This window comes from Schistocerca piceifrons, chromosome 4, assembly GCF_021461385.2.
Source record: "Schistocerca piceifrons isolate TAMUIC-IGC-003096 chromosome 4, iqSchPice1.1, whole genome shotgun sequence".
Classification (NCBI taxonomy): Eukaryota; Metazoa; Arthropoda; class Insecta; order Orthoptera; family Acrididae; genus Schistocerca; species Schistocerca piceifrons.
This window is the reverse complement of record NC_060141.1, coordinates 656976723-657000261: the sequence shown is the minus strand read 5'-3', so window position 1 is coordinate 657000261 and position 23539 is coordinate 656976723. Positions and strand designations below refer to the sequence as shown.

General features: G+C 43.3%; 1 protein-coding gene across 1 annotated transcript in view; it reads right to left on the bottom strand.

The window, feature by feature from the left end:
• LOC124796096 (sodium-coupled monocarboxylate transporter 1-like) overlaps positions 1-23539 on the bottom strand; it is a 96710-nt gene that overhangs the window by 8194 nt on the left and 64977 nt on the right. The window contains exons 9-12 of the mRNA XM_047260182.1: positions 22513-22622; positions 21067-21250; positions 15560-15646; positions 867-1042 (exon numbers count right to left, since the gene is read on the bottom strand). Coding sequence (XP_047116138.1) covers positions 867-1042; positions 15560-15646; positions 21067-21250; positions 22513-22622 — 557 coding nt within the window. The remainder of the gene's footprint in view (positions 1-866; positions 1043-15559; positions 15647-21066; positions 21251-22512; positions 22623-23539) is intronic.

Sequence of the window (23539 nt, the reverse complement as noted above, 5' to 3'; positions counted from 1 at the left end):
AAAGAAAAGATGATGTTCTTTACAGGAAATGCTCAATATGTCCACCATTATTCCTCAACAATAGCTGTAGTCGAGGAATAATGTTGTGAACAGCACTGTAATGCATGTCCGGAGTTCTGGTGAGGCATTGGCGTCGGATTTTGTCTTTCAGCATCCCTAGAGATGTCGGTCGATCACTATACACTTGTGACTTGAGGTAACCCCAAAGCCAATAATCACACGGACTGAGCTCTGGGGGCCTGGGAGGCCAAGCATGACGAAAGTGGCGGCTGAGCACACGATCATCACCATCACCAAACGACGCGCGCAAGAGATCTTTCACGCATCTGGCAATATAGGGTGGAGCGCCATACTGCATAAACATCGTGCGTTCCAACAGCAGTTCATCAGCCAGACTGGGGATGATGCGATTCTGTAACATATCGGCATACATCTCACCCGTCACGGTAGCAGTTATGCTGTCCAGCGCCACCTGTCGGACATTTTGTGACCTTTTTTTTTTGTTCTAATAAAACCCCATGTCATTCCAAGCATGTGTCAACTTTTACCTCTCTATCTACATTATTCCGTGGTTTATTAAGTTTTCAAATTCATACTGACTTTTTGATCACCCGGTACTAGATAATGAAAATTTATTTGCAACTGATCTCTTACCATAACAAAAACAGCGATAATAGTTGTATTTGGAGACTCCGGCCAAAAATGATTAACAACCTAGCATTTTGCGAGTCCTGTGATCCTGTTCTTAGTAGAAGTTGTGCGCTTGCATATACTACGCGGAAACATACACAACCACAGCATCTTACAAAAAGTACGAAAAATAACAGTATGAACTGTCTGAAACAGTAGCAACTTTGACAGCTCACCTGTTCGCGGCGGCTGCTGCGGCGGCGTGCACGCTGTCTGTGACGTTACCGGGACACCTCTCCACGGACGTCGGCAGCGGCGGGTATCGTACTCTTCCGGTGGCTGTGGCGTGTTGCGCGCCGGTTATGAGGATCGCCACGGCGGTCATGCCGCAAAGGCTGCCCGCGATGGCTCCCTGCGGACAAACACCGCCGTCACTGCTAAACGCGAATCCACGTCGACAGGTACTCTGCACTCCACTCAATGAGGATGGTACGGCTATCTCCGAGTTTGTTTTCCTTTCATTTAACAGAGTGTTATGTGTCTCTACGACATGTCCGACAACAATTGATATGAACGACCGCGGCGCCTCCATTACATGTGTGTCGATGCGGATGCACAAGTAGCGCTAGAATACCTGCGGGAATCAGGAATTTGTCAGTAGGAGGTGTAATAGACGCTGGAAGGTGCGAAAATGGTGAGAATTTGTGTTCAAATGGTTCAAAGGGCTCTGAGCACTATGGGACTTAACATCTGAGGTAATCAGTCCCCTAGAACTTAGAACTACTTAACCCTAACTAACCTAAGGACATCAGACACATCCATGCCCGAGGCAGGAGAATTTATGTCTCGGTGGCCCAGATTATTAAGGCAATCGTTCTAAAGGAGGTTCGAGTCCAGCTCCGACCCTTTTGCAACTTTCGCAACTGTAATACGACAGTGGCCTGTGTGGTTTCCCATCCACTCCTTTCCCTTTCTTCCCACTTCATCTATTTCAAAAAATAGTTGTTCTCTACCGATATACGAAGTTAAGGGGAGGAATCACTTCGTGTGTAACGAATGAATTGCAGAAGAACTAATATACAGTTATCTATGAGCTCCTCCCCAGAGCGAAGGAAATACTTTTTAACACTACAACACAAGGCCTCACATTTTACAGTCGCCTGATTCGAAGAGTTTTAAACAATTGTTTGTAATTATATGCACTTACAAGTTTCGTCAATAATTAGTGTTTATTGTTCCGGCGTTACATCACGCGCAGGCTCGTCGGCATGGAACGTTACAGCAGAGAGGGCCCTGAGACTATGTCAGCCAGTAGTACTAGGACGACACCACGACAGCAGCGGCATTTACACGAAGAGAATAGAAGCGCCGCGCCGCATACCCGCGGGGTTGACTTGGGCACTCAATGGGTATCGACCATCGTAAACCACCACTGTTGATACCTAGTGTAGTTCGTAGTTAGTATTTCCCTGCGACCTGAACTTCCACCGTCACAGGGTGGGACGGGACTTCAAGTCCCACCGTCTCACCTTCAATGTGCACTCCAGTGATGTCTTTGGAATGACATCAATGTCGAACGGAACAGTTTTACTATCCAGCAAGACAGAAGACCGAGAGCCACCGGTGAAGCTTTATTTCAACCTAAAAAAAGGGCCGCGAGGGGAAATGGAATACCAGCCGTCATACAAACGCTATAGCAGTGGGATATGAACTGTTTTGTTTTTGTCATTTTAACTTACTATAATAAACTCCATCAACACGATTTGTTTGAGTTGTCCAGCGATCCGAGATAACAGCTTCCTAGGCACCCTATATTAGACGAGTGGGCAGGATACTGCATTCATGAAAACGTAATATGACGCTAGAAGAACAAGTAAATGCCGTGTGGCTAGGGCCTCCCGTCGGGTAGACTGTTCGCCTGGTGCAAGTCTTTAGAGTTGACACCACTTTGGTGACTTGCCTGTCGATGGGGATGAAAGGTAAGGCCTACACAACACCCTGTCCCTGAGCGGAGAAAATCTCCGACCCAGCCGGGAATCGAACCCGGTCCGTTAGGTAGGACATTCCATCGCCCTGACCACTCAGCTACCAGAGACGGACAGAACAACAAGTAAGAAATAATTATACGAAATGTTTGTAGCAAACATGATGGCAATTGTAGTAAAATTCTTTTGTGTACAGCTTCATACACAACCGCAAGGAGAGGTGGGCTACAGAGTGGGGCATTAACTGTCATCATAGGAGAGCTGGACAGGAGCAGAAATGATTAGCGAACATATTAACACAGTAAACAGAAAATTTACTTGTATTTTTCCAAGTGTATGAAGATTCGTTACAAATAATTCGGCAAGAAACAGTGCAGCTATCGCAATGTCCACACGTGGCAGAGTTTCTGTACTAAGCACGGACGATGGTATCATTGCGAAGAGGCTCCAGCTACGAGTGGAATGAGTGGCTGCCACCGGCCATCCTGTATTGCAGCGGCAGATGACGCTCGTAGTCCAGAGCCTCTGGGGGCGTGGCTCAGTGAACGCGCACCATTGGGTCCGCTAGACATAACGTCGTGGATATGAGTGCGAGCAGTCGTAGTAATGGTAGAAACTAAGAAAGTTGCTAACGATGTGTGGTGGTATATGGACGCGAAGTGAGGGAGCGCTAATGCCAGATGGAGGTGGTTCTGCAGTCGGTTTTGTAATATATGGCAAGGCAAAATATATAAGTGAGTGACCACACGTCTGTAAGAAGATCTGGGAGTTAAGGAAGATTACTGTACGCCGCTAAGCTCTTCAAGCTGCTCTCTAACCAAGAAGAGCTTATTGCCGATAATAGACGCCATAAAACGCATTACTTCCCTCCACAAGCAACTTGTCGCAAAGTACGTGAAGCCAATTATTTTGTAATTGCGTACAAGGCTTGTCAGTGAGATACTTGACTTTTTCAACATTATAATTTTTTTTAGTCAATTAAATTTAATCAGTGATGCTAATTGATTCAAGTCATTAAACATCAACAAGGCGCCAACCTTACCCCAAAACTTAGAAATTCGAAAGTGAAATAAATGATTGGAAGAAGCTAAACACAATTTTAAAGTCAACTGTCACTCAAATAGTTATTGTAATCAAAAACCGGGTCAATTATAGTATTGCACTACTACTGCAGGCCATTAATCAAACCAAATGTTGTCACAAAGCAATTTATATTTTAATAAATAGAGTATATTGACGCTTTAGTAGAGAAAGCAATTTTATGGTATTATGTCGTGTTTTACAAATACTTTCGTGCCCTTAAGACCTCGTAACATTGGCGTTGGCAAATGGTCGTTGCTATGAATTAAACCGTTTCCGACCTTAATCTGAGAAGTAAACACTGAAGAACAGGAATTAGCTTTGGTCATGCTCCTCAAAATTTTTAACAAGTAGCACCACAAAATGTTCAAATGTGTGTGAAATCTTATGTGACTTACCTGCTAAGGTCATCAGTCCCTAAGCTTACACACTACTTAACCTAAATTATCCGAAGGACAAGGACACACGCCCATGCCCGAGGGAGGACTCGAACCTCCGCCGGGACCAGCCGCACAGTCCATGACTGCAGCGCCTCAGACCGCTCGGCTGATCCCGCGCTGCTGCAGCATTACAGTGAGTGACGTAATTAAGAACAGTTTCCATGAAGTGGCTCTAGTTACTATCTATTGATGTTAGTAGCTATAAATAGTATCAGTGTATTCCAAATTATCATTTTGTTCGAGTTAGGCGGGTCTTTAATATCTAAGCTCACGCGAGTGCATTTTGTTCAGTTGCTTCATTGTTATTCGCTCCTGATTATTACACGATTTCAACGCTACGTCAGTCATTAACCAGATTAAATTTTGCCCATTTTTGATCTGGCGACCGTAATTATTCTGCATTCTAAATTTATTCAACCACTTAATTATTCACAGTTATTGCTATCTACAGTGAATCAATTTATTATTATTTTTGTATTTCGATCGTTGTTCAACTTGAGTGAATCAATGTGCGGTAACTGTCAGGGTGTAAGTACCTCTATTCATTCGTTACACATTGTTCTTCCGAATTGTTCCCTTGTTTCTATTGATTGCGCAACATTAAGTACACGTCGCACAAAAGCTTTTACACACCGAAGAATATAGGTGCATTGTCACTTCAAGTTTAGTATGAACCATTTTCTTGCAAGCATCTAAACCGAATACAACTGTGGAGAGACTGGAATACGTCACTGTGCTGTTCGGCACTAAGGAATATACCGGATGCGAAAGAGCTGAAATATGGTATAAACAGTACAGAACATAGCAAAGAACAAATCACTGTAGTAGAAAGAAAATAGCCGAACTGATAGGCAACCAGTAGAACCTCAACGTAGTTTTCTTTATTCCGATATATTAGTATTGTCTGAATCGAAGGAGATGTTTACCCGTTTGTGTTGTAGTCGTATTTATCTTCCTCTGCTGGCTTTCTGTTCGGGTGGATAAAATTCTTCAGAATGTCCCACAGATTCCATCCAGGAACTTTTATAATAGTTTAGGTGCCACGTCATGGCGTTAGCTTCTCGGTGAAAGGCGTTAGTGTCTGCATGAAAATCGTCTGCGGAGTGTGTGTTAGCTATGTTTTCGATGCTCAGATCTGTTACCTGCGTGCAAGGCGTCTGGCAGTCAGTGGCTGACGGGTGAAAGGCTAGGGTGGGAAGTTGAGAAACATTCAACGTTCGAGAAAGGAGAACAATCTGCGCTTGACTACATACGCCTGGAGATGTTCCTCACAGAAAGCAAAAATGTTCCATTTACATAGCTTAAAATAGAATGCCCTTGCAAATTTTTTCGGAGGTGTGTGGTAGACCACTAGCGTAACGATTAGCAACGGAAGGTTTACACTGTTCACCATAATAAAAAATGTTAACAGAATGTCGCTTTAAGGAGAAAAGCATTACTCTGATAATACACGAACACCGGAGACAGTGTCACATAAATAAGAGAAAACATTGTCCCACAACATCTCGAAATCACACAGAGGACTACGGTTTTTTGCACGTGTTGCTTACAAATGGACTTGTCCATCTTTTCGATATTATTAGGGAAGATAAACTGATTGCCGTTACGATATCGTTAGTGTGACAATGTTCACAGATTCAAAAGGTTAATTAACAGGAGTCAGCAAGTGTGATGAAAAAAATTAATAGTGATAACCCTAGAGTAATTAGAAAAGTGATTTCCCAAATGTCGCTAAAGATTTCCTCAATCGGAGAGCATAAAACTTATTTCGCAATATAGTATCAAATTCTGGTCCTATACTATTCCATTACGGATCGAAACCTTCGTCCTGTGACTTGTTTATCGTTTTGACACAAAACAAGATAATTAAATATGACTTGTTAAACGCTGAATTTAGTAGTTCGTTCACTCAAAATAAGCTATTGTATTAATATTTATGGTCTAAAAAGAAAGAAAGTACTTGCAATTTTGAAATCTGCACTACTTTCTAAATTGAATATACTCAGGAATCAAAAAACGAGAATGGCCAGGTACGAGTAGGGCGCAAGCTCAGAAGATTCTGCACAAGCTTAATTATTTATATAGACACTTCGTGCGTCTCGGGAATCGAGAAGCTCTACGATTTTTGTCTGTTGTGGTGTGGGGTTAGCGTCTTTGATTCATAATCAAAACGTCTTCGGTCCCGAAAGCCATCGCTGCTTAAATTTTGATTAATAATAAGCATTGGCGGCCGACGACTTTAGACATAAGAAGTCGACCCTCATTCTGCCAACGGCCTTGTCAAAGAGGGCGGAGGAGCGGACAGAGGTTCAGCGAACTCTTGTCCTATGGGTGGGAAACTGCCCCTAAATGCGGAAGAAGCAGCTATGATCAACGGCATGAGGATGAAGAAAGCTATGGAGACCACCGCATGAAAGACACGTTACGTGTACCCACAGGACATGTGGCCCGTAATTGAAGTGTCATGATGATCTCTCCATTGGCAAAAGATCAAAAGATGTCGGAATAGTCCCCCATTCGAATCTCAGAGACAGGACTGCCAAGGGGGAGGTTACCATGAGAAAAGTATTGAATAATCAACGGAAGGATAACGTTCTACGAGTCGGGGCGTGGAATGTCAGAAGATTGAACGCGGTAAGGAAAGTAGAAAATCTGGAGAGGGAAATGCAAAGGCTCAATCTAGATGTTGTAGGAGTTAGTGAAGTGAAGTTTAAAAAAGACAAGGACTTCTGATCAGATAAGTGTAGGGTAATATCAATAGCTTTCCCCCGTGGCCGAGCGGTTCTGGGCGCTTCAGTTTGGAACCGCGCTGCTGCTACGGTCGCAGGTTGAAATCCTGCGTCGGACATGGATGTTTGTGATGTCCTTAGGTTAATTAGGTTTAAGTAGTTGTAAGTCTAGGGGACTGATGATCTCAGATGTTACGTCCCATAGTACTTAGAGCCATTTGAACCATTTTAATATCAATAGCAGCTGAAAATGGTATTACGGAGAAAGGATTCGAATGAATAGGAAGTTAAGGCAGAGAGTGTATTACTGTGAACAGTTCAGTGATAGGGTTGTTCTTATCAGAATTGACAGCAAACCAACACAGACAACGATAGTTCAAGTCTACATATCGACGTCGCAAGTTGAAGGTGGACATGGAGGAAATGCGTCAGGTTATTGAAAGGGTAATACAGTATGTAAAGGGATATGGAAACCTAATAGTCATGGGGGACTGGAATGCAGTTGCAGGGGAACGATAAGAGGAAGAGGTTACTGGAGAATACGGACTTGGGACAAGGAATGAGAGAGGAGAAAGACTAATTGAGTTTTGTAATAAATTTCAGCTAGTAAGCGAAAACTCTGTTCAAGAATCACAAGAGGAGGAGCTATACTTGGAAAAGGCCGGGTGATACGGGAAGATTTCAGTTACATTACATCACGGTCAGACAGAGATTCAGAAATCAGATACTGGATTGTAAGGCGTACAAAGGAGCACACACTCAGATCACAATATAGTAGTGATGAAGAGTAGGCTGAAGTTTAAGACATCGGGCAGAAAGAATCAGTACGCAAAGTAGTGGCGTACGGAAGTACTAAGGAATGACGAGATACGGTTGAAGTTCTCTAAGGCTATAGATACAGCAATAAGGAATAGCGCAGTAGACAGTACAACTGAAAAGGAATGGACATCCCTAGAAAGGGCCATCACAGAAGCTGCGAAGGAAAACATAGGTACAAAGAAGGTAACTGCGAAGAAACCATGGATAACAGAAGGAACACTTCAACTGATCGATGAAAGGAGGAAGTACAAAAATGCTCCGGGGAACTCAGGAATAGTGAAATAAAAGTCGCTGAGGAATGAAATAAATAGGGAAGCTAAGACGCAATGGCTGCAGGAGAAAGATCAAGACATCGAAAAAGAAATGATTGTCGGAAGACCACAATCAGCGTACAGCAAAGCCAGAACGACTATCGGTGACATTAAAAGCAAGGGGAATGTCAGGAGTGCAACGGAAATTCCACTGTTAAATGCAGAGGAGAAAGCGGGCAGATGGAAAGAATATATTGAAAGCCTCTGAGTGGAAATTTGATGTGATAGAAGAAGAAACAGGAGTCGATTTACAAGAGGTAGGGGATCCAATATTAGAATCAGAATTTAGAACTTTGGAGGACTTATTATCAAATAACGCTGAAGAGAGAGGTAACATTCCATCAGAATTTCTAAAATCATTGGGGGAAGTGGCAACAAAACTACTATTCACGTTGATGTGTAGAATATATGAGTCTGGCGTCATACTTGAGGAAAAGCATCATCCACACAATTACGAAGACGGCAAGAGCTGACAAGTGCGAGAATTACCACACAATCGGCGTAACAGTTCATGCATCCTAGTTGTTTACAAGAAAAATATACTGAAGAATGGAAAGAAAATTGAGGATGCGCTAGATGACGATCAGTTTGGCTTTAGGAAAGGTAAAGGCACGAGGAAGGCAATTCTGACATTGCAGATAATAATGGAAGCAAGACTAAAGAAAAATCAAGACACGTTCGTAAGATTTGTCGACCTGGAATAAGAGTTCGACAATGTAAAACGGTGCAAGATGTTCGAAATTCTGAGAAAAGTAGGAGTGAGATATAGGGAGAGACGGGCCATTTACAGTATGTACAAGAGCCAAGAGGGAATAATAAGAATGGACGACCAAGAACGAGATGCTCGTATTAAAAAGAGTGTAAGACAAGGACTTTCACCCCTACTCTTCAATCTGTACATCGGCGAAACAATGATGGAAATAAAAGAAAGGTTGAGGAGTGGAATTAAAATTCAGGGTGAAAGCACACGAGTGATACGATTCGCTGATGACATTACTATCCTGAGTGAAAGTGAAGAAGAATTATATTATCTGCTGAACGGAATGAAGAGTGAAGTGAGTACAGACTGGACTGAGAGTAAATCGAAGAAGGACGAAGGTAATGAGAAGTAGAAACGAGAACAGCTAGAAAATTAACATCAGGCCTGATGGCCACGAAGTACACTCCTGGAAATGGAAAAAAGAACACATTGACACCGGTGTGTCAGACCCACCATACTTGCTCTGGACACTGCGAGAGGGCTGTACAAGCAATGATCACACGCACGGCACAGCGGACACACCAGGAACCGCGGTGTTGGCCGTCGAATGGCGCTAGCTGCGCAGCATTTGTGCACCGCCGCCGTCAGTGTCAGCCAGTTTGCCGTGGCATACGGAGCTCCATCGCAGTCTTTAACACTGGTAGCATGCCGCGACAGCGTGGACGTGAACCGTATGTGCAGTTGACGGACTTTGAGCGAGGGCGTATAGTGGGCATGCGGGAGGCCGGGTGGACGTACCGCCGAATTGCTCAACACGTGGGGCGTGAGGTCTCCACAGTACATCGATGTTGTCGCCAGTGGTCGGCGGAAGGTGCACGTGCCCGTCGACCTGGGACCGGACCGCAGCGACGCACGGATGCACGCCAAGACCGTAGGATCCTACGCAGTGCCGTAGGGGACCGCACCGCCACTTCCCAGCAAATTAGGGACACTGTTGCTCCTGGGGTATCGGCGAGGACCATTTGCAACCGTCTCCATGAAGCTGGGCTACGGTCCCGCACACCGTTAGGCCGTCTTCCGCTCACGCCCCAACATCGTGCAGCCCGCCTCCAGTGGTGTCGCGACAGGCGTGAATGGAGGGACGAATGGAGACGTGTCGTCTTCAGCGATGAGAGTCGCTTCTGCCTTGGTGCCAATGATGGTCGTATGCGTGTTTGGCGCCATGCAGGTGAGCGCCACAATCAGGACTGCATACGACCGAGGAACACAGGGCCAACACCCGGCATCATGGTGTGGGGAGCGATCTCCTACACTGGCCGTACACCACTGGTGATCGTCGAGGGGACACTGAATAGTGCACGGTACATCCAAACCGTCATCGAACCCATCGTTCTATCATTCCTAGACCGGCAAGGGAACTTGCTGTTCCAACAGGACAATGCACGTCCGCATGTATCCCGTGCCACCCAACGTGCTCTAGAAGGTGTAAGTCAACTACCCTGGCCAGCAAGATCTCTGGATCTGTCCCCCATCGAGCATGTTTGGGACTGGATGAAGCGTCGTCTCACGCGGTCTGCACGTCCAGCACGAACGCTGGTCCAACTGAGGCGCCAGGTGGAAATGGCATGGCAAGCCGTTCCACAGGACTACATCCAGCATCTCTACGATCGTCTCCATGGGAGAATAGCAGCCTCCATTGCTGCGAAAGGTGGATATACACTGTACTAGTGCCGACATTGTGCATGCTCTGTTGCCTGTGTCTATGTGCCTGTGGTTCTGTCAGTGTGATCATGTGATGTATCTGACCTCAGGAATGTGTCAATAAAGTTTCCCCTTCCTGGGACAATGAATTCACGGTGTTCTTATTTCAATTTCCAGGAGTGTAGATTAAGTTAAAGAATTCTGATTCCTAGGCAGTAGAATAACCAACGATGAACGGAGCAAGAAGTACATCAAAAGCAGACTAGCAATGGCAAAAAGGGCATTCATAGGCAAGCGAAGTCTGCTAACATCAAATATCGGACTTAATTTGAGTAGGAAATTTGTGAGAATGTACGTCTGGAGTACAGCATTGTATGGTAGTGAAACAGACTGTGGGAAAGGCGGAACAGAAGAAAATCGATGCATTTGAGATGTGGTGGTACAGACAAATGTTGAAAATTAGGTGGACTGATAAGGTAAGGAATGAGAAGGCTCTTCGCAGAATCAGAGAGCAAAGGAGAATGTGGGAAACACTGAAAAGGAGAAGGGATAGAATGATAGGACATCTGTTAAGACATGTGAGAATGATTTACATGGTAATAGAGGGAGCTGTAGAGGGCAAAAACAGTAGAGGGAGATTGGAATACATCCAGCAGATAATTGAGGACGTAGGTTGCGAGTGCTATTCTGAGATGAAGAGGTTAGCATAGGAGAGGAATTCGTGGCGGGCCACATCAAACCGTTCAGGAGACTGACGACCAAAAAAATAAAAAATGGACATTGATACTGGTAAGATAGTCACAGAAATTCGGGCACTTTAGAGAATGTTTTAATTTTAAGTTGAAAATCGGATAGAAAATGATAGAAATTAATGTTCTCATGTGAATTATAAATTAAAATTTTTCTAGTTTTTCCTTTACTTGTACTGTGAAATCTTGTTTCTTGCCGAATTTCGTGAATCCAGTTCAATAAGGTGTACCATGTTTTGATGAGTGAGCCTGGAAGTATGAACACTGTTTATATTGTTCTGTCGATTCTTTGATTGCTCTGAGAGGAGGCTCATGAGACTAGAACTCATGAAATTTTAGTTACATTATTACATAAATGAATAAAAGATTTACTACATTTGACAGACTTCTTTGCCGCTCTTCTCTTGAGGTATAATGTTCAACATTAGTAACACCAAAAGATCACGTGAAACTTTACCGACTAGTTGGTCCTATATTATGATGCTGACTGCTGTAGCGAACTAAGGCTGAACTCTTGCGTACTTGACACTATGCAAAACTCCGTGTGAGGGCGCTGCTTATTGTTGAGACTGAGGTGTGGTCTTCTGGAGCACCTCCCATACGGCGCTGCAGCTTGCAGCAAGCCCTTGCGAATGTTTGTAGTACCGATTCACGTCACCGACTTCGGTGTGGCAAGGCGATCTCTAGACGAAACGACAAAAATATGTTACGTAAATGACAGTATCTTATGGCTGCATTGTCTCAGAAGCTTAACTTCTGTACACTATGAAGGGGCCATAGACCAAGTAAGTGGTCTAAATTTCAACTTGATACAACCTGTTTATGAGAAAAAGGCGTCTTAACAGAAGGACAGAAAGGCATTCAGATAAAAAATGAATATTGTGATAAAGCCAAAAATTAAAATTTTCGGATTTTTCCATTTACTTTTACAGTGTAGCCTTTCTTCTTGCTAGTTGTCATGATTCTAGACCAACCTATAGCTTCTGGTAACTGAGTTTGCGAGTATCAAAATGCGTTGCTGTTGTGGTCGTCTAGAGACAGGTTTGATGCAGCCCTCTATGCTACTATACCCTGCACAAGCTGCTTCATCTCCAAGTAACTACTGCAACCTACATCTTTCTGTATCTGCTTAGTGTATTCGTCTCTTGGGCTCCCTGTTCGATTTTTATCCTAAACGCTGCCTTCCAATACTAAACTGGTAATCCATTGGTGACTCAGAACATTTCCAACCATCTGATCCCTTATTTTAGTCAAGTTGTGCCACAAATTCCTCTTCTCGATTCTATTCAGAACCTCCTCACTTGTTACGTGATCTACCCATCTAATCTTCAGCTTTCTTCTGTAAACCACATTTCCGAAGCTTCTATTCTCTTCTTGTCTAAACTAGTTATCGTCCATTATTCACTTCCGTACATTGCTACACTCCATAAAAATGCTTTCAGGAAGGACTTTGACAAATCTGTACTCGATGTTAACAAATTTATCACCGTCCACTGCCAGTCTACATTTTATATCCTCTCTGCTTCGACCATCATAAGTTATTTTGCTCCCCAAATAGCGAAACTCATCTATTATTTTAAGTGTCATTTCCTAATTGTATTCCCTCAGAATTACCTGATTTAATTTGACGACATTCCATTATTCTCGTTTTGCTTTCGTTGTCTTTGATCTTGTATCTCCCTTTCAAGACACTGTCTATTCCCTTCAACTGCATTTCCAGGCCATTTGCTGCGTGACAGGATTACAATGTCATCAGAAAACCACAAAGTTTTAATTTCTTCATACATTTTAATTCCAATTCCAATTTTTTTTCTTTTGTTTCCTTTACTGCTTGCTCAATATTCAGATTGAATAACATCGGGGATAGGCTACAACCCTGTCTCACTCCCTTCCCAACCACTGCTTCTCTTTCACGCCCCTCGACTCTAGTAACTGCCATCTGGTTTCTGTACTAATTGTAAATAGCCTTTCGGTCCCTGTTTTTGACCCCCTGTCACCTTCAGAAAGTATTCCAGCCAACATTGTCAAAAGCTTTATCTAAGTCTACAAATGCTAGAAGCGTAGGTTTGCCTTTCCTTAATCTAGCTTCTAAGATGAGTCGTAGGGTCCGTGTTGCCTGACGTGTTCAAACATTTCTACGGAATCCAAAGGGATACTGCTCGAGATCGGCTTCTACCAGTTTTTCTATACGTCTGTATAGAATTCGTGGTAGTATTTTGCAGCCATGACTTATTAAACTGATGGGTCGATATTTTCCCACCTGTCAACACCTGCTTTTTGGGATTGGAATTATATTCTTCTTGAAGTCCGTGGGTATTTCGCTTGTCTCATACGTCTTGCTCACCAGATGGTAGTGTTTTGTCAGTGCTGCCTCTCCAAAGGCTATCAGTAGTTCTAATGGAATGTCGTCTACTCCTGAGGCTTTGTTTCAGTGCTCTGCCAAATTCTTCATGCAATATCCCGTTTCATCTCCCTCCACGTCCTCTGCCATTTCCATAATATCACCGTCAAGTACAAACACACACACACACACACACACACACACACACACACACACACACACCCGAGGGAGGACTCCAACCTCCGCCGGGACCGGCCGGAGCTCTTGTATGAATGTGTCTAATTCTCCTATAGGCGGTATCTATCTTACCTCTAGTGATATATGCCTCTACATCCTTACATTTGGCCATCCATGCTTAGCCATTTTGCCCTTCCTGTCGATCAATTTTTGATACGTTTGTATTCCTTTTTGCCTCCTTCATTTACTGCATTTTTAAATTTTATCCTGTGGTCAATTATGTTCATTATCTCTTCTGTTACCGAAGGGTTACTAATAGCCCTCGTCTTTTTACGTATTTGATCCTTTACTATTTCATACCTCAGAATTACCCATTCTTCTACTACTGCATTTCTTTCCCCCATTATTGTCAATCGTTCCCTAATGGTCTCTCTTAAACTCTTTACAACCTCTGGTTCTTTCAATTTATCCACATCCCATCTCCTTAATTTCCCATATTTTCGCCGTTTCTTCAGTTTCAATCTACAGTTCATAATAGATTGTGGTCAGTGTCCACATGTGCCCCTGGAAATGTCTTACAATTTAAAACCTGGTTCCTAAATCTCTGTATTACCATTATATAATCTATCTGAAACCTTCCAGTGTCTCCAGGCCTCTTCTACGTGTATAACCTTTCATGATTTTCAATCCACGCTTTAATTACTCTGTGCAAATTTCTACCAGACGGCTTCCTTCTTCATTCCTTACCCCCATCCCATATTTACCTGCAACTTTTTCTTCTCTTCGTTTTCCTACTGTCTAATTTCAGTCCCCAATGACTAATTTTTGTCTCTTTTCACTGTCTCAATGTCTTATCATACATTTCTTCAGTCTGTTCGTTGTCTGCAGAGCCAATTGACATATAAACTTGTACTATTGTGGTAGGCGTGGGCTTTGTTTCTATCTAAAATAATGTGCTCACTATGCTGTTCGTAGTAGCCTACCCGCGCTCCTGCTTTTTTATTCATTACTAAACCTACTCCTGCATTACCCCTGTTTGATTTTGTATTTATAACCCTGTATACTCCTGACGAGATGTGTTGTTCCCCTGCGACCGAACTTCACTAATTCCCACTGTATCTAAATTTAACCTTTCCACTTCCCTTTTTAAATTTTCATATATAGACCGTTCGCTGGGTGCAAGCTCTTCGATTTGACGCCACTTCGGTGACTTGCGCGTCGATGGGAATGAAATGATAATTACGACAACACCCAGTCCCTGAGCGGAGAGAATTATATGTAACATTCCAAAATGTGTGACAAACGGTCGTATCTTTTAGCTTTCTTACAGCACAAAGCAACCACAGACTGTAGTAAAAGACATAAATTGAAACTTCATGTGTCTTACCGTTCCTGAGAGAATGGGATCTTAACTGACGGACAAGAAATGAAAAATTTTTTTGTGTGTGATATAATTAGAGATCAATATGTTTCGGATTTTTTCCTGTAATTGTACTGTTAAACCTAGTTACTATCAGCTGCATGATTCTAGGTCTACGACATGCACCCTATAGATTTTGATGAGAGAGTGCGAGTATCAAAGTGTGTGATGTAAATGGCCGTATCTGTTGATCGAGCTGCTTTATAGATTTTAATTTTTGCACCACCAAGGGATAGTGAGTCACAAATTACGACTTCATACGTCTACCCGTTCCTAAGAAAATTTGTTTTTAACAGACGGACAGAGAGACAGGCAGACAGATGGACAACAAACGTGATCCTATAAGGGCTGCATTTTAAGCGATATATGCACGGAACCCAAATTACAAAAGGTTTCTACTTTTTCTGTTGACAGTATACATGTAATGAGTGCTCTACGGTGGTGTGGCTTCACTGTTAGATTGCGGTCAGTGCTTACCTTGGTGTTGGCCGAGGGAACCAGCATGCCGAGTGTGAATATCCCGAGCAGCGAGCCGTTCGTCACGCCTCCCACGCTGTAGCCCAGCTGTGGACACAAAGAGAAACGGCGCGCTGTTGTCAGAAGATTAGCTGTAATAGGCAGTTAGCAGAGTAACGGCGGCAGCGCACACACTGGTAGCCTGGCGCGGCCGACTGACGGGCGTGTGGGAGTCCGCTGCTGGCATTCTGAAGGCTCTGGGCCCAGCTGGGGTAGTTCAGCTAGTGGACCACTGCCAGGACAAGGCAAAGCTAAAGTCTCGAGTCCCTGCACTGGAGGCATCTTTTAAACAGCTAAAAAACACCTCGGAGAACTTTATGTTTGCAATTTCGATCGTGCTCGTTTCTTGTCAATTTGTAAATTGTATTGATACATTTTCATTCCATTATTTAATGTTGCTTGCGCTAACTCTTGCTGAACGCTCGAGCGCCCCTATTTTGAAAAAAAAAATAAAATAAAATAAGGCCTGCTATACGTCAGTTTTATCGAATACTTGAGTATTGCTCTCCTGCTGGTAGCGTGGTAGCTTTATATTTACTTCAATAAATCGGTATTTTACAAAGAAAATAGTTGCCTACTGTAACAACAGAGACGTGTTTGCAATTAATTACCTCTTGTCACACAGCTCTACAATCAACAGTCCCATCTGGCGAGTAGCTAACAGGAATTTCCAATCTTCGAGTAAGGATAGATACACTGTGGAAGAAGTTCCTAATAGTGTACTTTCTTAATTGGCGGGTATTCAAAATTCTCTTGGTATCGACGGGAGATGTAAAATAGCAAATTTTGGTGGCCGATGTACGAATGTGTGACGCTGCACTACAATTTCACCAAGCAGTCGGCAATAATGGTTAACAGGGGACATGTCGATACCAGGACACCGTCTTCGCAAATATAATTCGTATACTCAGTTGGACAGTAACTATGCCTCCGAGACAGGTGCGTGGACAATGTACGCAGATTTCATCATTCGAGAGAGGACGTGCTGTTGAGCTCAAGAAAGCTGGTTGGAGTAATCGGCGAATCGCTCCACGTTTGAATAGTAGGTATGCTACTATTCGACGATGATGGCAGGAGCTTTTGAGCCATGGCCGAACACAGTATGCACAAGAGAGGAAGCGGTCGATCTAGACGGATGACGATACATAAGGACCGGGCAATCATCAGAGAGGCACTCAGGTGCCACGGATTCCTCATTATCATCGATACGACGTGCTACCGATGCTGCAGTTAACCCCAAGGACCGTAAGTAGGTGGCTCACAGAAAGGGGGCTGAGCTCACGGCGCCTCATGCGGTGGCTGCCATTGACCTCTGTACGCTGACAAGCCCATGTGCAGTGGTGTCGGCACTTTCTGCCTGGAACCTCACTGACTGGAGTGATGAGACACATTTCACGTCCCGGTGACCAGTTGTTTCCGGAAATGCGCCGGACAGCAGTGGGATACAAAGCAAACTGTCGCCCATCACGTGACCTGAGAACCTCCAATGATGCTCTGGAGTGCCTTTCCATTTCATTGATTGACCCCTTAAGTTGTCATTCGCGGCACGCTTCAAGAACAGCGGTATGTCAACAATATTTTACGCTCCGTTTTGTTGCCCTTCATGGAAAGCCATATTGGGCTTGGATCTTCCTGGCAGATTAAAACTGTGTGCCGGACCGAGACTCGAACTCGGGATCTTTCCCTTTCGCGGGCAAGTACTCTACCAACTGAGCTACACAAGCACGACTCACGCCCCGTCCTCACAGCAGTACTTCTTCCAGTACCTCGTCTCCTACCTTCCAAACTTTGCAGAAGCTCTCCTGCGAAACTCCGCCGCAGGGTGAAAGTCTCATTCTGGAAACATCCCCCAGGCTGTGGCTAAGCCATGTCTCCGCAATATCCTTTCTTTCAGGAGTGCTAGTTCTGCATGGTTCGCAAGAGAGCTTATGTAAAGTTTGGAAGGTAGGAGACGAGGTACTGGCAGAAGTAAAGCTGTGGAGACGGGGCGTGAGACGTGCTTGGGTAGCTCAGTTGGTAGAGCACTTGCCCGTGAAAGGCAAAGATCCCGATTTAGAGTCTCGGTCCGGCACACAGTTTTAATCTCCCAGGAAGTTTCATATCAGCGCACACTCCGCTGCAGGGTGAAAATCTCATTCTGGAAGCATATTGGGTTTTCATTTCAGCAAATCAGTGCCCACCCGCACATGACGAGCGTTTCTACCGCTTCGTGCTGGAGCATAAATGACAGCGCCCTCCAATGATCTCGGGATTTTGGCAATCTAGCGCACCAATTGGACAGAATTTAGCACGATTTCCCTCAAGAGGACATCCGACACCCCTGTCAGTGCCAAGCCGAATATGGGCCAGAAGTGAACGAACGCGTTATTGACTTGTTAAGCTCTGTCTCGTGGATAATGCCCGCAGCTCGTGGTCTCGCGGTCGCGTTCTCTCTTCCCGAGCACGGGGTCCCAGGTTTGATTCCCGGCGAGGTCAGGGATTTTCACCTGCCTCTAGATGCCTGGGTGTCTGTTGTCCTCATCATTTCATCACCATCTATGCAAGTGGCGAGATTGGACTGAGCAACGGTCGGGTATTTGTACGGACGCTGATAACCGCGCAGTTGACCAACCAAACATCATCTGTTGGATAAATCATCCATCATCAGCAAAATTTGGAGGTGCAAGTAACTTTGACAAGTGACATGTCACTTCCAAGTGACGTAGCTCAACGAAACTTGGACCACACGTTGAACGAGCTGCTCCAGCGTAACTCAGAACTAACTGAAACAAATATATGTTTTCATTTCTTGGTTAAGAGTGTGATCACTACGGACGGCGATGTATGCTCTAAAACGTGCTTCCATGCTGTACATAAAATTGGTATGTTCTTGTGGTAGGGCTTTCCATTCTTCCACCAGCGAGGCTGACAGCTGATGGAGGGTCTTTGTTGCATGTGGACATGCTGCAGTATGGCACTCCAATGCATTCCACACCCATTTCATACGACTTAACCACGGGAAAATTGTGCTACTGAGCAATGTTTATTACAAGAGAAACATGTGAGGGTAAGGAATTCGCCTCAGAAAGTGCTCCGCTGGACGGATGATCTCTAACACTTCAGAACATTTATAAGAAATTTCATGTCATTTATCTGTGTAGACGATTTACTCGATTATATCAGTTCAAACATTCCGTAAATTTTATTATAACATAGTTCTCCAGGAACATTTAACTAAAATTATCTTTCGAATTATTTATTTCGTATTATAGCAATTTTTTGATACATGAACAGATGTAAGAAAATGTTTCCTTAACTAATGTTTGTCGGCTGCATCGGGTTGGCAATGCAGAGCTAGAAATCAGGGAAACAACCAATGAAATACCTTGGATGGGCTTCAAACCAATGTTCAAATGGAACAAGTAATGTTTGATTATCCCATACTGAAAGAATGAAATGACTATAAACACAAATTAATCTTGTATATCTTGTTAAATTCAGTGACATTTTCTATAGTTCCAAGCCTAATGAACAATTGATTTCAACAGTGAAAAGCTGCACAATATTTTAATATTAAATTATGTTAGATTTCACGTTTTATTTTACAATTACAATAATGACAGACACATTTTCATCACTTTAGGTCCTGTCAATTGCAGTAATGAATAATATTAATAAAAGACCTAACTTTAAACGTTACATTTAGAACAGGAACTGTACTCATATTGAAGATATATCAGTCTTTCGTAGATGCTGCCTCTTCACTCATTTTCAGGAATTCTGAATTTAACATTGCACTACATTTAATTGGTAGAATTACATTTTTTACAAAAGAAATGCACGTCACATACTACATCCAATCTGCCCTGCACTTCACTTGATGCAAACCGTCCTGTGGCTACATTCTTGCGTCAGATGTTTCTGAAGTTCTATTTCAAACACGTGTTTTGACGTAACTGAAATACTAGGTGGCTGTTACTGCTCCGGCGGTTCTGATATACACGAAGAAATGAGAAACCATTAATTTTAATAAGATGTTCTGATGTTTTGGTAAGAGAGAAATCTTTACGCGAAACTGTACCTGTTTGGTGTGATCATAATTTGTTTTATTTTTCGTGATAAAATGTGCTACTGACAAGATGGAAAGCACCATTGCGTTCACAATTTCAAGTGCACAAATTGAACCACTACATTTGAGCCTTTATTGAATCTGCGCTTACACCATCGTTCACATATAATTGAAAATTCTTAGGGCTATCAGAGACGCAAATTTAGAAATAATTTAAATGTATACTTTTACAGGAGAGGGAATACGTTATCTGAACTGAAACAACGACTGAATGTTATGGAAAATATGACAACATTATTATCAATTGATCGTATGACGTTTCTCAAGCGAGTATATTCACAAACAACTGATTTAACACAAATAGAATACAAAAATGTAAAAAATATTTACTTGAGCTAATAAACTTAGTAAACAAGGATGTTTTTAAAATTCAACTACTGATGTGGACACTTTTGTATGGAGTGAAATTATTCTACATTTTGAATGATTGTGGCATCTTACATAATCAGGAAAGAAAATGCTTTGCGTTCCCTAATGCAAGCTTCAGTTCGCCAAAGTCATTATAAAGCTGCGTTCACTAGTTTTTTTTTCCTGTTTATCACAGGTATGTTTACTACACTCTTGAAAATGTCTGCGATTAATATTTCACACCGAGGCGAAAAATATGGAGAGGGCTAGTGTGAAGAATAATATTGTACAGTAGCTTTCAGGTAAAAAGTACCGAATGTACTGTAAAAGTATACTCTATTAAAAAAGGATACACTACCAGAATAAATTAGTTAGAAAAATGAAACGACGGCACCTCAGTTTTCTCATCTCGTAAAGATACGATTTTACGTATACAGACTGAAGCAGCGAGTGAAAATTTGTACGAAGACCGGGAATCGAACCAGCTTACTAGACAGGGGCGCTAGCCTCTAAGCCACGTTGTCAAAGTGGTTCGCACAACTGCAGAGACTACACTTGCACGCTTCCCTCCTCTATCCATATTCTCACTGCCGCCTCAGTCTACTCTAAATTCCCCTTCACACACGAACAGAAATGCCGAACCTCTACATGTTCTGGAATAGCTCCTCACCATTGAACATAAATGACGGATCCAGCCTGAATCCTACGTGTAGGTACTTACATGAATTTTCAATTGCCACTTCAGTCTGTTTACATAAAATTTGTTAGAGGATTAAACGAACAGAAGCTCAAAGACTGTATCAGACTAGACTAAAGATCCAGTTGATTACATAAACCTTTCAGATTTTTTTCTGCTGAAAGGTATTTGGTATCAGAATTATCGTTTTAACTTGGTAACTAATTTTAATCTCATTTCTCGTATTGTCCGATTGTTGCCGTTAGTAGCCTACAACAAACGTCCGGAGTCCTTCAGAACTCTTGCGTATACGCTGTCTTAGAGATGGATGCTTACCTCCAGAATTGTTCCCAGCCTCTCGACAATGTAGACCATTCCTACGGTGATGATGCCCACAACCAGCACGATGGCCTGCATTATTAAGTTCACCAGCAGATCTGTCTTCCGTTTGGGCATCAGGGGCAGCAGGAAGTCCTCGTAGATAGTACCAGAAAGAGCGTTGAGAGTTCCAGACATGGAACTGAAATCAAGCGCTCATTGCTAAGATGGTTCAAATGGCTCTGAGCATTATGGGACTTAACTTCTGAGGTCATTAGTCCCCTAGAACTTAGAACTACTTAAACCTAACTAACCTAAGGACATCACACACATCCAAGCCCGAGGCAGGATTCGAACCTGCGACCGTAGCGATCGCGTGGTTCCAGACTGTAGCGCCTAGAACCTCTCGGCCACTCCGGCCGGCATTGCTAAGATGTGTAAGACGAATTATTAGTGGTACAGAATAAAAATACTCAAACACCAAGCAAATTTTCACATCTGGACACTGATATTAATGTAGTAAGTTCAGGATGATTTCGTGATGTTACAAACTTTCAGGAATAGTGAAACAAAGCTTAATATGTAAGTTTGAGGTAGGGATCCTAGTCCGGAAACTAGCTATCCTAAATATATGACCGAAAAACTTTCTGATGTCTGACAGTGGAGTACAAGTATCAATGCTGCTGTTAAGATTATAGGGCAGGCAACTTTCAGAGGTGGTAGTATAGACCAAACTTGGAAAAAAAGTCCAGTAAACATGAGCACTTCTTCATCACAGTGGTTCATCGCAATTAAATTTTCCTTGGAGACGTGTACATCTCCATAGATACAGTGGTGATGACTGTAGTAACAAGTGTACAGTAATAAAATCGACAAACTCTATTGAATTTACTTATCCCTCACACTACATGTTTCGGAAGATACGTTCCACTTTCTCCTACAGTTAAATGAAGTGTTTACACTCCCATGAATACATTGCAAAGATGTGTAATCATGACAGTATCTTAGAACCAGTAGGTACGACAGTTTGTGACACTATTGTTTCCGGTTCAATCTGGAACGCAGTCTCGCAGCTGATAAAAGGGCACAAGTGATAATTTTTTACTCAACTTGATTAATCTATGTCAAATGAAATGTGTCGAATTAAACTGGCAACGGTTCCAGTTCCCTTCTTCGGTTAAAGAAGTCCAGAATGAAATTATGCATCTAGGTGGTCACATCCTAAAACATAGTTTAATTGCGCATCATTTGGAAAGAGATATTCTTTGTCGTACTATTGCTTGTTGAAATTTTGTCCCATTGTCGGTTTGGCTCTTAGCATGAACGGCAATGTCTCAGTTGCACTGAAATCTGGGCTGTAACTGCGCCGTCAGAACTGCATTCTGGTATGCATCGAACATAAGCAACACTGCGGTGGATGGTACGCGTTCTGTAGGAACACTCTGCTGCAGCGGCAGTACGCACCTGAGAGCAGCGCCGAAGATGCCGGCGACGAAGAGGCCCGGCAGTCCGGGGACGTGGCCGGCCACCCGCATCACGTAGAAGGGTAGCAGCTGGTCGGGACGAGACACCTCCTGCACCGCCGTGGCAGCCGAAGACATTGTAAACATCACATCGCAGACGTATTTCATCTCACTATATTAATGAATTCCTTCAGCAACAAGATATGCAATAAACTGCGACACATCTATGGCACATTTATCAGGAATAAGTAAAAAAACGGATATTTTTATTTCACTCACAGCAGTTGGATTTTGGACATCCATTTTGTAGCTTGTCAGTGCAGTGTGGACAAAACTGACATGACCCGGGAAATACTTCATGCACCTTTAGGTGGGCAGTCCAGCTAACAACATACACTACTGACTATTAAAATTGCTACGCCAAGAAGAAGGCAGATGATAAACGGGTATTCATTGGACATATACAGGGTGTTGCAAAAAGCTACGGCCAAACATTCAGGCAACATTCCTCACACACAAATAAAGAAAAGGTGTTACGTGGACATGTGTCCGGAAACGCTTTATTTCCTTGTTAGAGCTCATTTTAGTTTCGTCAGTATGTACTGTACTTCCTCGATTCACCGCCATGATTTCATATGGGATAATCTACCTGTGCTGCTAGAACATGTGCCTTTACACGTACGACACAACATGTGGTTCATGCTCGATGGAGCTCCAGCACATTTCTGTCGAAGTGTTCATACGCTTCTCAACAACAGATTCGGTGACCGATGGATTGGTAGAGGCGGACCAATTCAATGGCCTCCACTTTGAAAGCTCTTGTGTACGCAACCCCGGTACCAAATGCGGAGACTCTTCGTGCTGGTACTGTGGACGGCTGTGATACAATACGCCATTCTCAAGGGCTGCAACCGAGCGAGGTGGCGCAGTGGTTAGCACACTGGACTCGCATTCGGCAGGACGACGGTTCAATCCCGTCTCCGGCCATCCTGATTTAGGTTTTCCGTGATTTCCCTAAATCGTTTCAG